General features: G+C 42.9%; 1 protein-coding gene across 22 annotated transcripts in view; it reads right to left on the reverse strand.

The window, feature by feature from the left end:
* Positions 1 to 15,253, reverse strand: part of LOC115180474 (CUGBP Elav-like family member 2) — a 164,279-nt gene that overhangs the window by 90,978 nt on the left and 58,048 nt on the right. Inside the window, exon 1 of one of the 22 annotated variants that reach the window (XM_029742580.1) lies at positions 1,806 to 1,906. The exons of the other annotated variants lie outside the window; for them this stretch is intronic. Coding sequence (XP_029598440.1) covers positions 1,806 to 1,891 — 86 coding nt within the window. The 5' untranslated portion in view covers positions 1,892 to 1,906. Of the gene's footprint in view, positions 1 to 1,805; positions 1,907 to 15,253 lie in introns of those variants that run through there. 22 annotated transcript variants of the gene reach the window in all.

The following is a 15,253-nucleotide window of genomic DNA, read 5'->3' on the forward strand; positions in this document are numbered from 1 at the left end:
TTTATGAGGTTGGCCCCACATATTTATGAACGGCTGTGCCTGATGTCCTTTGTGGTGGATTCATCATTCACATGAATTGATGTGACGCATTTAGGTGAGCGGACACCTGCGGCGATTGATTGGCGAGTTGTTCTTCGCGCCCTCTCCCATCCCTTATAATTCTGGATCTCTTTGTGACTGATATGTATACAAGTAAACCAGAGGGGCCCTGATTGGCAGATGAGGGACAACCCTGATTAGAAGCACCTGCTGCTCATCTTTTGATCTTTACAAATGCTGTTTTGGATGAAAGAACATTTTACCTAGACAACGTAGAAGGCTGTAAAGCTGAAATGTCTGTGTACGCTATCCCTGATGCAGTAAAACATTTAAAACCTTGAATAATGAAGTAAGCTTTATGCAACATATATTTTAGTGCGAACCCTTTATACCCCTTTGTTAAACTCGAATTGATAAACAGCACAATCCCTAGGTAGGGGAGATCCGTACATACATTTTTTTTATCCACATAACATGATTTCAAGAAAACAGATTCCCTCTGAGCAAGTCGGCCTAGCACTCCACTATAAAAGTACAAGATAAAAGGGGACAGCAACACCAGGGAATGTGTGGGTCTGTTTTTTGGTTTTACCATCCTTCTGGGGGCCAGAAGTCCTCACAAGAAATATTAAAACAAGGACAATTTGGACAAGTGGGGACAAGAGGGTCCCCACAATGAAAAAGGGTTAGGTTTAGGGTTAAAATATGGGTTAGAATTAGAATTAGGGGTTAAGGTTAGGGAAAATAGGATTTTGAATGGTAATCAATTGTTTAATCCCCACAAGGATAGTAAAACAAGTGTGTGTGTGTGTGTGTGTGTGTGTGTGTGTGTGTGTGTGTGTGTGTGTGTGTGTGTGTGCGTGTGTGTGTGTGTGTGTGGTGATGAGCAGAGGGAATGCGTGGTGTTAATGCAGGTCTGGCTCACTCTGTAGAAGGGATTTAGTCTGCTGAGTGCTGAGGGCCTGGACTGCATTACAAAACACTACATGACATGGTACCATAACACACACATACCATACACTGTTAAATCAGTTCATGTTTTTAAGTCTCTGTAACCTTTCATTTTTCTGCTTCTTTCTCTCTGCTCAATTAGTCAATGTTGTCACAAATCACATTCAATTGGCCTTGTGTGTGTCAAATAAAAACTTTTACCTGGTAAGCTTTTCAAAAAGAGAAAATCAACACTGCAATACCTCAGAAGATAAATGGTGTATGCGACTGCGCAAACACACACACACACACACACACACACACACACACACACACACACACACACACACACGACTCCCTGAGGGAACAATCTGGGATCACAATGGCTTGTTTTTACATCTTAACGATTTCTCTAAAAACGTCCGCCTGCCTCGAGCAATCAGCACAGTTGCCATTGATCCCAGGGCCAGCTGCATGAATAGGGCTAGAGCGTACCAGCACACACACAGTCTCAGTCTCCACTTCAGCCTGCGGTGCCACGGAACCAGAGTAAAAACCCAAACTAAACAAGCTGAAGTCGATGTGCTGCTTTATCGCTCTACTTTCACTTTTGTTATTCTCCACAGGAGAAAGGAGAGAGCATTATCTTGAGAGGCAGAAACAAAACAAGCCCAAATCCCTTGCTTGGCTAGCTGACAGCCATAATACCACCCTATAAAGCTCAGGGAGAGAGGGAGGAAAAGAGGGAGGGAATCAAAAAAGAGAAGAAGAGAGAAGGAAGGAGGAGGGGAATAAAAAGAGAGAACGAGGGATGAAGGGAGGGAGAACATACAGACCTTTGAACACGGCCCATCCATCTCTTGCAGAAAGAGCTCAGGCGTTCGGCAGAAACGCCCAATTCTTTAAAGGACTTAAAGGACATGTCAAATAAATGACCAAGCCGGGAGAACGAGCAAACGAGTGCTAACGGTCCCCACGGCAATCACTCCACTGTAAGCTGGACGATAAATCCCAGCCACAGCGCCGAGGGGACCGGGAAGAAGTTACGGCCCCAATGAACACCAAGCGTTACGCCAACGTTCACACTCATAAAGCAGAGCGTTGCTTGAACGTTAGACATTTAAAAACGGGAGATGAACGGCTTCCCTGGCACACAGCACAGCCATGACACCTGCAGTGTATCCATCCCTCGACACCCCAGGCTGGAAGCACAACAACAACCCACTAACACACTCTGTGTAAAAGGCTTGTTAGTGTGTGTGTGTGGGAGAGAGAGAGAGACAATTCCTCATTGTGTGGTTGTTTGAGGCCTGGGAGAGAGAATTAGTCTATAGGGATAAGGCACAATGCCCTTTTGAACCATTCACCCTGCCCATCACTGCCAACATGCCCCATCACACAGCCATGCACAGTCATACAGCTCTATGAATGCTCATAAAGCTTCATGATCTGTTATAAAATGCATACTGCGTGACCGTGTACAGTTGAAGTCAGAAGTGTACATACACCTTATCCAAATACATTTAAACTCATTTGTTCACAATTCCTGAAATTTAATCCTAGTAAAAATTCCCAATCTTAGGTCAGTTAGGATCACCACTTTATTTTAATAATGTCAAATGTCAGATTAATAGTAGAGAATGATTTATTTCCACTTTTATATCTTTTATCACATTCCCAGGGTGTCAGAAGTTTACACATATTCAATTAGTATTTGGTAGCATTGCCTTTAAACTTTTTAACTTGGATCAAACGTTTCGGGTAGCCTTCCACAAGCTTCCCACAATAAGTTGGGTGAATTTTGGCCCATTCCTCCTGACAGAGCTGGTGTAACTGAGTCAAGTTTGTAGGCCTCCTTGTCGTACACACTTTTTCAGTTCTGCCCACAAATTTTCTATAGGATGAAGGTCAGGGCTTTGTGATGGCCACTCCAATACCTTGACTTTGTTGTCCTTAAGCCATTTTGGACAACTTTGGAAGTATGCTTGGGGTCATCGTCCATTTGGAAGACCCATTTGCGACCAAGCTTTAACATCCTGACTGATGTCTTGAAATGTTACTTCAATATATCCACTTAATTTTTCTGCCTCATAATACCATCTATTTTGTGATGTGGACCAGTCCCTCCTGCAGCAAAGCACCCCCACAACATGATGCTGCCACCCCCGTGCTTCACGGTTGGGATGGTGTTCTTCGGCTTGCAAGCCTCCCCCTTTTTCCTCCAAACATAACGATGGTCAATATGGCCAAACAGTTCTATTTTTGTTTCATCAGACCAGAGGACATTTCTCCAAAAAGTATGATCTTTGTCCCCATGTGCAGTTGCAAAACGGAGTCTGGCTTTTTTATGGCAGTTTTGGAGCAGTGGCTTCTTCTTTGCTGTCGATATAGGACTCGTTTTACTGTGGATGTAGATACTTTCGTACCCGTTTCCTCCAGCATCTTCACAAGGTCCTTTCTGTTCTGGGATTGACTTGCACTTTTCGCACCAAAGTATGTTCATCTCTAGGAGACAGAACGCGTCTCCTTCCTGAGCGGTATGACGGCTGCGTGGTCCCATGGTGTTTATACTTGCGAACTATTGTTTGTACAGATGAACGTGGTACCTTCAGGCATTTGGAAATTGCTCCCAAGGATGAACCAGACTTGTAGAGGTCAACAATTTTTGTATTTTCTGAGGTCTTGGCTGATTTCTTTTGATTTTCCCATGATGTCAAGCAAAGAGGCACTGAGTTTGAAGGTAGGCCTTGAAATACATCCACAGGTACACCTCCAATTGGCTCAAATTATGTCAATTAGCCTATCAGAAGCTTCTAAAGCAATGACATACTTTTCTGGAATTTTCCAAGCTGTTTAAAGGCACAGTCAACTTAGTGTATGGAAACTTCTGACCCACTGGAATTGTGATACAGTGAATTATAAGTGAAATAATCTGTCTGTAAACAATTGTTGGAAAAATTACTTGTGTCATGCACAAAGTAGATGTCCTAACCGACTTGCCAAAACTATAGTTTGTTAACAAGACATTTGTGGAGTGGTTGAAAAACGAGTTTTAATGACTCCAACCTAAGTGTATGTAAACTTCCGACATCAACCTTAGGTCTTTGGTCTCTGTGGGTTGGTGATGGCTGTGAGAAAGTGACTCTGTTGAGGATAAAGGAATTAGCTTCTCTCCCCTTCACCCCTGCAGCCCTGCAGCCCTTCACCCCTGCAGCCCTGGCTGACAAGGTGTTATTGCTGTCAGTGTGTGAGTGAACCTGAAACAGCAGGAGTGTGTCCCGGGGCACAGATTAAGTCATTGAGTGGATCAACTCCTGCCATAGCCTCTCCTTCTCTCCCCCCTTCCCTCCCTCTCTCCTTTCTCCTCCCTCTCCCCCCCTCTCAATTTGAGCCAATTGTCTGCCTTAATGGCTTAACTATTGCTTCCATCACTCCAGTCTCCTTTGCAGCACAGGGACGTGACTGAGGGGTGATCTACAGTCTTAGCCAAGGCCTGTGTGTGTGTGCGTGTGTGCATGTGTGTTTGTGTGTTTGTGTGCGTGTGTGTGAATTCCTTGTCAGGGAACATGAGGAGACTTTCCCCCTCTCCATAAAGTAGAGCAGCTGAGTGATCCGGTGTGTGTGTGTGTGTGTGTGTGTGTGTGTGTGTGTGTCTCCGTCTGAACTGCACTATGGGTTTAAACACAATAGAGAAAGTTCAACTTTCCCAGCAGTAGCAGACAGTGGCAGGAAGATAGCTGAGCTGGCTCTGAACCAGTGAAGCATCGATAAGAGAGACTCACATGAATGCTATTCACACCTCAGATCTGCACCATTAGGGATATAGATCAGTATGTTATTGGCTGCAGGTAGCATATACAAAGCTAACATACTATGTGAGGATGTGTTTACCAATAATAATGTTGTCTGGAGTTCTTTTTTCAGCAGGAAAGGCCACCGATAACCTTACACAACTAGATTATATACAGAGAGAGGAGTTTCTGACCTGACTGGGAAAAACCTAGTTACCTAGTTCCTAGGTATTCCTAGTGAATCCTGTACACAGCAGGAGGGTCTCAGTCACATCAATGCAGGGAGGAGTGTGGCAGACGCCCATGGGAGAGATAGAAACAGGCAGAGAGAAAAGAGACAGAGTGAGAGATGGATGCAGGTGAGTGGGGCTAGCAGTAAGCACAGCTTTGAGCACAGCATGGCCTCTCGTATTCGCTGACACACACACCCCCCACTGTGGTTTGGGATGGATGAGTTTTGGGGAAAGTTGCTCTGGTACACCCTGCTGTTCTATTCCCTCCGTTTTCATTTCCACTTGAACACACACGTACACACAGACCGACACACACACCCACCCACATCAATCAAACATCTCTCCCACACATGCAGCTCCATTCCTCTCCGGGACATCAATGGAGTTCTCCCATGGCCCCTCTGACGCTAGTCATCGGAACATGCTTGGAGGTGGTGTAACCGTCCCACATGGGGAACTCATCTGGTAGACAACAAGAAGGAGAAACATCAGCTCCCCTCTAGGGGCTGTGGACCAAAGTCAGCTCAGACCAAATGCTGACGACTACAACGATTACTGCTACAGCTATAAAACTCCTACTGCTACTGCTACAGCTATAAAACTCCTCCTGCTACAGCTATAAAACTCCTACTGCTACTGCTACAGCTATAAAACTCCTACTGCTACAGCTATAAAACTCCTACTGCTACAGCTATAAAACTCCTCCTGCCACAGCTATAAAACTCCTACTACTACTACTACTACTACAGCTATAAAACTCCTACTGCTACAGCTATAAAACTCCTCCTGCTACAGCTATAAAACTCCTACTGCTACTGCTACAGCTATAAAACTCCTACTGCTACAGCTATAAAACTCCTCCTGCCACAGCTATAAAACTCCTACTACTACTACTACTACTACAGCTATAAAACTCCTACTGCTACAGCTATAAAACTCCTACTGCTACAGCTATAAAACTCCTACTGCTACAGCTATAAAACTCCTACTACTACAGCTATAAAACTCCTACTGCTACAGCTATAAAACTCCTACTGCTACAGCTATAAAACTCCTACTACTACAGCTATAAAACTCCTACTGCTACAGCTATAAAACTCCTACTGCTACAGCTATAAAACTCCTCCTGCTACAGCTATAAAACTCCTACTACTACTACTACTACAGCTATAAAACTCCTACTGCTACAGCTATAAAACTCCTACTGCTATAAAACTCCTCCTGCTACAGCTATAAAACTCCTCCTGCTACTACTACAGCTATAAAACTCCTCCTGCTACTACTACAGCTATAAAACTCCTCCTGCTACTACTACAGCTATAAAACTCCTACTGCTACTACTACAGCTATAAAACATCTCCTCCTACTGCTACAGCTATAAAACTCCTCCTGCTACTACTACAGCTATAAAACTCCTCCTGCTACTACTACAGCTATAAAACTCCTCCTGCTACTACTACAGCTATAAAACTCCTACTGCTACAGCTATAAAACTCCTCCTGCTACTACTACAGCTATAAAACTCCTACTGCTACAGCTATAAAACTCCTACAACTATAAAACTCCTACTGCTACTACTACAGCTATAAAACTCCTCCTGCTACTACTACAGCTATAAAACTCCTCCTGCTACTGCTACAGCTATAAAACTCCTACTGCTACAGCTATAAAACTCCTACTGCTACAGCTATAAAACTCCTACTACAGCTATAAAACTCCTACTACAGCTATAAAACTCCTACTGCTACAGCTATAAAACTCCTACTCCTACTGCTACAGCTATAAAACACCTACTGCTACAGCTATAAAACTCCTACTGCTACAGCTATAAAACTCCTACTACTACTACTACTACAGCTATAAAACTCCTACTGCTACAGCTATAAAACTCCAACTACTACTACTACAGCTATAAAACTCCTCCTGCTACTACTACAGCTATAAAACTCCTCCTCCTACTACTACAGCTATAAAACTCCTCCTGCTACTACTACAGGTATAAAACTCCTACTGCTACAGCTATAAAACTCCTACTACTACTACTACAGCTATAAAACTCCTCCTGCTACTACTACAGCTATAAAACTCCTCCTCCTACTACTACAGCTATAAAACTCCTCCTGCTACTACAGCTATAAAACTCCTCCTGCTACTACTACAGCTATAAAACTCCTACTGCTACTACTACAGCTATAAAACTCCTCCTGCTACTACTACAGCTATAAAACTCCTACTGCTACAGCTATAAAACTGCTACTGCTACTACTTCAACTATAAAACTCCTACTACTACAGCTACTACTACAGCTATAAAACTCCTACAGCTATATAACTCCTACTGCTACTACTGTCCAACTAGACCAAATGACTGCTCCTACTGCTACAAAGCTCTACTCCTAGAAATCTAGGAGCTGTCAGAAACACTGACAACTCCTATACAGCTCATGCCAATATACCCTAGAGTAGACCCCACTTATCAAGGGCCATGGAAATGCCACCTAACTCCTTTGTTGACAGGCATTAGAATGTTTGAATTAGTGTGCTTAGTTTGAATGTAGGCTAATAAGTAGGCCCTTAATGGACTGATCCAACAATAAAACAAGTCAATAAAGCATCGTCTATAATGGGAACAAGCTTTCAGGAGCCGCGGTTGAACAGTGAAAGATATTCTGTGGTGCATTCTGGTCTATTGAGACATTACAATGCAGTGAAGATCACCTCCCACGACTGGTGTGTACAGGAACAAAAGACAGGCAGGAGAGAAACGTTATGGGAATGCAGAGACAGAGTTCTGATTATCACGTACACTCTGTATGTCTACCTGTCTAAGGAAGAGAAGTTGCTGAGTAGGTCCTCAGTATTGCTCATCGCTGTCGCCCACACACAGCCTGTATACTTCAGACTGAACAGCCTTGAGAAATCACCAACCTGAGAAACATATTCACTCAAACAGCAGTTCCAGCCTAATAGAACTGTCATAAACCCCTTCACGGTCTCCAAGAGTACATCTCAATAGGTTTCAAACTGCTTCCTGCTTCCTAGTCTCTCTCATTACTTCCTGTCCCACTGCTCTGAATGATTTGTATATAAATGGTGCTTTAAGCACATTCAAACTTTGACGGCTCGGTTTTTAAAGCCTAAATGTGTGTGTATGTCAGGAGAGGGGCAGGTTAAATCTACATACACAGCTAATAGTCCAGGCCTGCAATCCTCAGAAGGGTAGAAGAATTAGGGAGGTCTAAACCACAGAGCCAGGACTGGCCAAATCCCAGCCACACCAAAGTGATTCTGTAATGTCTAACATCCTCCTCCCTATTTTCCTCCGCCCCTCCCCATCCCATCCCGCTCTCTCCCCCAAACCCTGTTACCATAGGAACAGCCAGAGCAGAGGGAGTGGTTGTGACCATGGCGCTGACGGTTCACTGAACCCGTCACCTCACACACACACACACACACACTGTGCATGTTTGGGATCAGTGTGAGTCTCTTTCCCCTTTCTCCATTTTCTTTCCTGTCTTTCCTTCTCCCATCTCCATCTCCATTGAACAGTATAAGACAAGTCATCCTTCATGCCATGAACCCCCTGTTTGAAATCATATTTGTAAAGGATTCAAAGGGTGAAAAGTCTTATTCATTCACATGAAATCATTGATATAATGTTGTATCTGATACTCAATATTTTGATGATGCAAAAAAATGCTGTTGAGGCAACCCTGAGATATTTTAAATACCCTGAGATATTTTAAATACCCTGAGATATTTTAAATACCCTGAGATATTTTAAATACCCTGAGATATTTTAAATTTTAAATACCCTGAGATATTTTAAATTTTAACTACCCTGAGATATTTTAAACTTTAAAAACCCTGAGATATTTTAAATTTTAAATACCCTGAGATATTTTACATTTTAAATACCCTGAGATATTTTAAATTTTAAAAACCCTGAGATATTTTACATTTTAAATACCCTGAGATATTTTACATTTTAAATACCCTGAGATATTTTAAATTTTAAAAACCCTGAGATATTTTACATTTTAAATACCCTGAGATATTTTACATCTAAATACCCTGAGATATTTTAAATACACCGAGATATTTTAAGTAGCCTGAGATATCTTAAGTACCCTGAGATATTTTAAGTAGCCTGAGTTTTAAGTACCCTGAGATATTTTAAGTAGCCTGAGATATTTTAAATACCCTGAGATATATTAAGTAGCCTGAGATATTTGAAATACCCTGAGATATTTTAAGTACCCTGAGATATTTTAAATACCCTCAGAAATGTTAAATACCCTCAGATATTTTAAATACCTTCTCAACAAGTGATCAGACTTTATATAAAAGGGCGGCGCACAATTGGCCCAGCGTTGTCTGGGTTAGGGTTGGCTGGGGTAGGCCGTCATTGTAAATAATAATTTGTTCTTAACCGACTTGCCTAGTTAAATAAAGGTTAAATAAAAAAGTTAAAATGTAAATAAAATACTAATTAAATTAAGAGATGAATATAATGATATATGCACATGATAGCGGATTTCATGGGTATTAATGACCATTTCTTGCAAATTGAAAATATGGGTTTTTCATGCTAGCAGTCATGTCTGAATGTCTCAGTCACACAGTAGCAACATAACTTGAACTACAACAAGATAATAGATTTCAGGAATTCAGTTTCCATTTCTAAAAGCATTTTGCCTTATTTTACTGTTAAATGAACCTTGCATTGTTATACATAAATTACAATGATTTATTTCAGGTGGGCTTAAAGGGTACAGTGGCAAGAAAAGCATTCCCTCTATACAGAATATCAATATTGTTCAATATGATCAATAGTAACTTTGCATAATATCATAGTTTATAGTGCATATTTATACCCCAAACCATTGGTTACCAAATATTTTATGAGTAGACATTGCTATTCTGTCTTTTTCATTAAAAATCACTGTTGTTCCAATTAAGCCCAGTATGCTCCCATTAAGCCCAGTATGCTCCCATTAAGCCCAGTATGCTCCCATTAAGCCCAGTATGCTCCCATTAAGCCCAGTATGCTCCCATTAAGCCCAGTATGCTCCCATTAAGCCCAGTATGCTCCCATTAAGCCCAGTATGCTCCCATTAAGCCCAGTATGCTCCCATTAAGCCCAGTATGCTCCCATTAAGCCCAGTATGCTCCCATTAAGCCCAGTATGCTCCAATTAAGCCCAGTATGCTCCCATTAAGCCCAGTATGCTCCCATTAAGCCCAGTATGCTCCCATTAAGCCCAGTATGCTCCCATTTAAGCCCAGTATGCTCCCATTAAGCCCAGTATGCTCCCATTAAGCCCAGTATGCTCCCATTAAGCCCAGTATGCTCCCATTAAGCCCAGTATGCTCCCATTAAGCCCAGTATGCTCCCATTAAGCCCAGTATGCTCCCATTAAGCCCAGTATGCTCCCATTTAAGCCTGGTTTGCATTGAAACACATTTTTTATTGATCCTTCATTTAACTAAGCAAGTCAGTTAAGAACAAATTCTTATTTACAATGACGGCCTACACCGGCCAAACCCGGACGACGCTGGGCTAATTGTGCACCACCCTATGAGACTCCCAATCACAGCCGGTTGTGACACAGCCTAGAATCGAACCAGGGTGTCTGTAGTGACGCCTCTAGCACTGAGATGCAGTGCCTTAGACCGCTGCACCACTTGGGAGCCCACATGGGGATCGTGTGTTTATATCCCTAATATTCAATGAACATTAATATATATATGTCGTTACTATCGTCGTTATTAACATATATATATATAAATAACATTACATTTTTTCCGGTTTAAGTTGATTCAAATACACAAAAACTACAGTTATGCATCTAGCCGTGGAGCCTTTACCAAGATTAGAAACTATTCTGAACAACTAGAAACTGGCTGTACTCTCTCCAAGATGTTTGGAGTGGACAGGTAGTCGTTGATGCAGAGAGAGAAGAAGAAGACCAGGGCTGAGAGATATCTGGGATAGAAGACCTACAAGTAGAGGACAAAATTGCTAACAAATGAGGGACAAGTAGATGACTATTGGGCGACTACCCATGCACTTTTGGATGGGGGCATTGTTATATTGTGCTCCTTCATTCATAAAGCGGATTCTGTTTGTTTGGTCCCTTTGTAATAACACCAGTAGAGAGGGAGTTTTGAAACGGTCTTCAGACAGGCTTTAGGAAGACAAGTAGAACTAATGAACAAGAATAGCAGTAAAGCAAATGTGAATCAGGTTTCATATAATTCATTGAAAGTTGAGTGTGTTAAGGTCTTTGTGCATGGCTTCTCATCCACAGAGGGCCAGTGCAGGTTTTTGTTAATTAACCAAGCAAAAACACACCTGATTTAACTAATCATGTCTTGATTGAAGACTATGATTAGTCGAATCAGGTGTGTACAGATAGGCAAGAACAAAAGCCTAAGTCCACATTGATTTCTGTGGATACGATTGGACCCCTAGTTTGTACAGTTTTAACATTTAGAAATGAATTCAAATAAGTTATTTAAGAGGTGGGTTTATTTGGAGCACCCATTAAAAGGGTACATTCCATCCCATTAAGCCCAGCCCGGACTTTTCAGATATAAACAAATATTATAAGTCAAGTCATAAAACTTCACGAGAGATTCATATTTCATTTTATCTCCACTTTTCTTCCAGAAGTAAGGGCAGTATATATTGGAAATGTCTAAAAGTATTTTTTGGTGGGCTTAATATGTTCACTTACACTAACTCTCTCATCATCAACTCTCATTCCCCTCTCTCCAATCTCTCACACGGTTGACAGGTGAGCGGCCCTGTGTGTGTCTTGTATTTAGTGTGTGTGTGTGTGTGTGTGTGGGGGGGGGGGGGGCAATGGGCTGTGATTGCCTGGTGTAGCTGGCCAGTGCTCTGCCAAAACTCATCATCCGACTCAATGACGGCGAAAACGTCTCATTTGGCTAATGCTGCTCCACACACCGGGCCAAAGAACCAGGACAGAGCACACAGCGAACAGAGAGACAGTAGAACTACCACCACTAGCCTTGATCTAGTATTTAGGGCTCAGATAGAGGGCTGCAGGGTAGTGTATTGTTTAGGATGTTATGTCACGTAGACTCAGTGCTAAAGTCGAACCGTGTTATAATGGATAGAGTATATAACTGATAATCAGAACCAACTACCATCATACAAAGACAGTTAGGTGTTCAGAGCTGCCTTCTGGGGAATGGTGTGTGTACTGTGTGAGTGTGTGTGTGTGTGTGTGCTCTTACTGGAGTGTGTGTGTTGGTGTGCCTGCGTTCACAAGTGGACTGTTAATACTTCATTCACACTCCATCCCAAGGTCAGGGGGCCTTTGTGTGTTTGATGAAGCCTGATGTGGAGCGGTCTATAATAGCGGTATTACTGGGAACAGGAGAGTAGGCGGAGAACACAATAATACTTAACACCTTGACTGCTGTGTGGCTTGCTTCAACAAGAACCCCCGTGCACTTTCCTACACCTTGGTCGTAACTCCTGAACAACGGAGAGGTGGGGAGGTGAACACAGACAAAGAGGAGGAGGACAAAGGGAGCGAGAGGAGACAAAGAGAAGGGTCGAACTGAAAGAGAAGGGAGGGAGGGAGGAAGAGATACAGAATAATAGATTATCAGGCATGTGTTGCCAAGAATCTAAGGAGTGTAAGCCGCAGAGAGAAGACAGTTGGGATCCAGTTTACAAACTGTATTGACTGAACATGATCACTTGCATTCTATTGGGTTCAGTAGACCTCACAACACAATTATGTCCCATTGTCAACAATGCTTTGGGGAGTTTAGACTCCGAGTACCGTCTTCTGCGACTAAGGTTCTCTCTGTACCAGAGAAAGATGGATAAAGTGACTATCGTCTTTATTAACATTGGCAACGCAGGTTTCTTCTCGTCATGCCAATACAGCCTGTGGAATTGAAAATGGCCCATGTTTCTCACGGCGTTAGACTAAAGGGGAATTGACACATACAGCAAGCGAGGGCGGACACACACGATCACACACATACAGACACGCGCCCACACCTCCCTCCCCCGGCCGTCCCTGCGGTTGTGTAAATGTGTTGTTCTGTGAGAAAGCTGCAGGTGTTCCTGTGTGGAGGACAGGCAAAAACCTTGGCTGACACTTTAATAAACCCCCATTACTGGTAACACCACCTCCACGGACACACAGAGAGAAACGAGAGAGAAGAGGACAGAGAGAAGGGGGGTAGAGAGAGGGTAAAATTGAAGCAAGAGATGGTAGAGAGAGAGAAAGGGGGGGTGAGGGCTAAAGGTGGGCAGAGAACAGGAGTGAAACAGACAGCAGGAAGGAAGGAAGCCATTTGTTGGTCAGTCAGTCTAAGAGGGTAACAGAGTGTTGAGACACAGTGTTTACCTCTCTGCTTTTAACCTCCCCTGCAGAGCACACAGACAGGGCCAGAGGAGAAACTACACTGAACAAAAATAGAAATGCAACATGCAAAGTGTTTCATGAGCTGAAATAAAAAACTCCCTGAAATGTTCCATACGCACAAAAAAGCTTATTTCTCTCAAATTGTGTGCACAAATTTGTTTGCATCCCTTTTAGCGAACATTTCTCCTTTACCAAGATAATCCATCCACCTGACAGGTGTGGCATATCAAGTAGCTGATTAAACAGCATGATCATTGGGGGGCGGCGGGTATGGGGGTGGCAGGTAGCCTAGTGGTTAGGAGCGTTGGGCCAGTAACCCAAAGGTTACTGGATCGAATCCCTGAGCTGACAAGGTAAAAATCTGTCATTCTGCCCCTGTTAACTCACGGTTCCCCGATAGGCTGTCATTGTAAATAAGAATTTGTTCTTAACTGACTGAGGAGTATTTCTGTCTGTAATAAAGCCCTTTGGTGGGGAAAAACTCATTCTGATTGGCTAGGCCTGGCTCTCCAGTGGGTGGGCCTTATGCCATCCCAGGCCCATCCATGGCTGCACCCCTGCCCAGTCATGTGAAATCCATAGATTAGGGCCTAATGAATTTATTTAAATTGGCTGATTTCCTTATATTGACTGTAACTCAGTATCTAACTCAAAATCTAACTCATTTTTCTTTATATTTTTGTTCAGTATACATCAACATGACCACAGACCAGAGTGAGTGTTTGTTTTCTCTGTACAAAACATTAGGAACACTTTCCTAATATTGAGTTACACCCCCTTTTGCCCTCAGAACAGCCTCAATTCATTGGGTCATGGACTCTACAAAGTGTCAAAAGCCTTCCACCGGGAAGCTGGCTCATTTTTACTCCAATTCTTCCCACAGTTGTGTCAAGTTGACTGGATGTCCTTTGGGTGGTGGACCATTCTTCATACACACGGGAAACTGTTGAGGGTGAAAAACCCAGCAGCGTTGCAGTTCTTGACACAAACCGGTGTGCCTGGAACCTACTCCATACCCTGTTCAGAGGCACTTCAATCTTTTGTCTTGCTAATTCACCCTCTGAATGGCACACATACACAATCCATGTCTCAATTGTCCCAAGGCTTAAAAATCCTTCTTTAACCTGTCTCCTCCCCTTCATCTACACTGACTGAAGTGGATTTAACAAGTGACCTCAATAAAGGATCTTAGCTTTCACCTGGATTCACCTGGTCAGTCTATGTCATGGAAAGAGCAGGTGTTCATAATTTTTTACATTTAAACTAAGCAAGTCAGTTAAGAACAAACTCTTATTTACAATGACGGCCTAGGAACAGTGGGTTAACTGCCTTGTTCAGGGGCAGAACGACAGATTTTTACCTTGTCAGCTCGGGGATTCGATCTTGCAACCTTTCGGTTACTAACCACTAGGCTATGCTGCCACTCAGTGTATATCTTCATGTCTCTGGTTAGATACTGTGTTTTAGAGGGAGCTGAAGGGCATTTGAGCTCTGGTGTTCTGTCTCCCTCTATATTAAAAACACACACAAAAGACAGCACTGACCTAACCAGCGTAGCATTTTGTCCACGTGAACAGAGCACACCACACACACACCCAGTCTAATTCCCCAGTGTCTTGTCACAGAATGTGTTCAGGCTCTGGTCCAACATTTCTCAGGCATGAATACTTTTATAGGTGGATTAACTCGTACTTTAAACCACATCACTGTGCAGCTGTGCTGTTCCCTCTCTTTCTCCCCCTCCCCCTTCTTCCTCCCCCTCTCTCGCTCTCTGTTCGTGTTCCATCAACATCTAGACCACAATTACTTCCACATTGTTTCAATGGATTTCCAGAAACACCG

Source organism: Salmo trutta, chromosome 40, assembly GCF_901001165.1.
Source record: "Salmo trutta chromosome 40, fSalTru1.1, whole genome shotgun sequence".
In the NCBI taxonomy this organism is placed as follows: Eukaryota; Metazoa; Chordata; class Actinopteri; order Salmoniformes; family Salmonidae; genus Salmo; species Salmo trutta.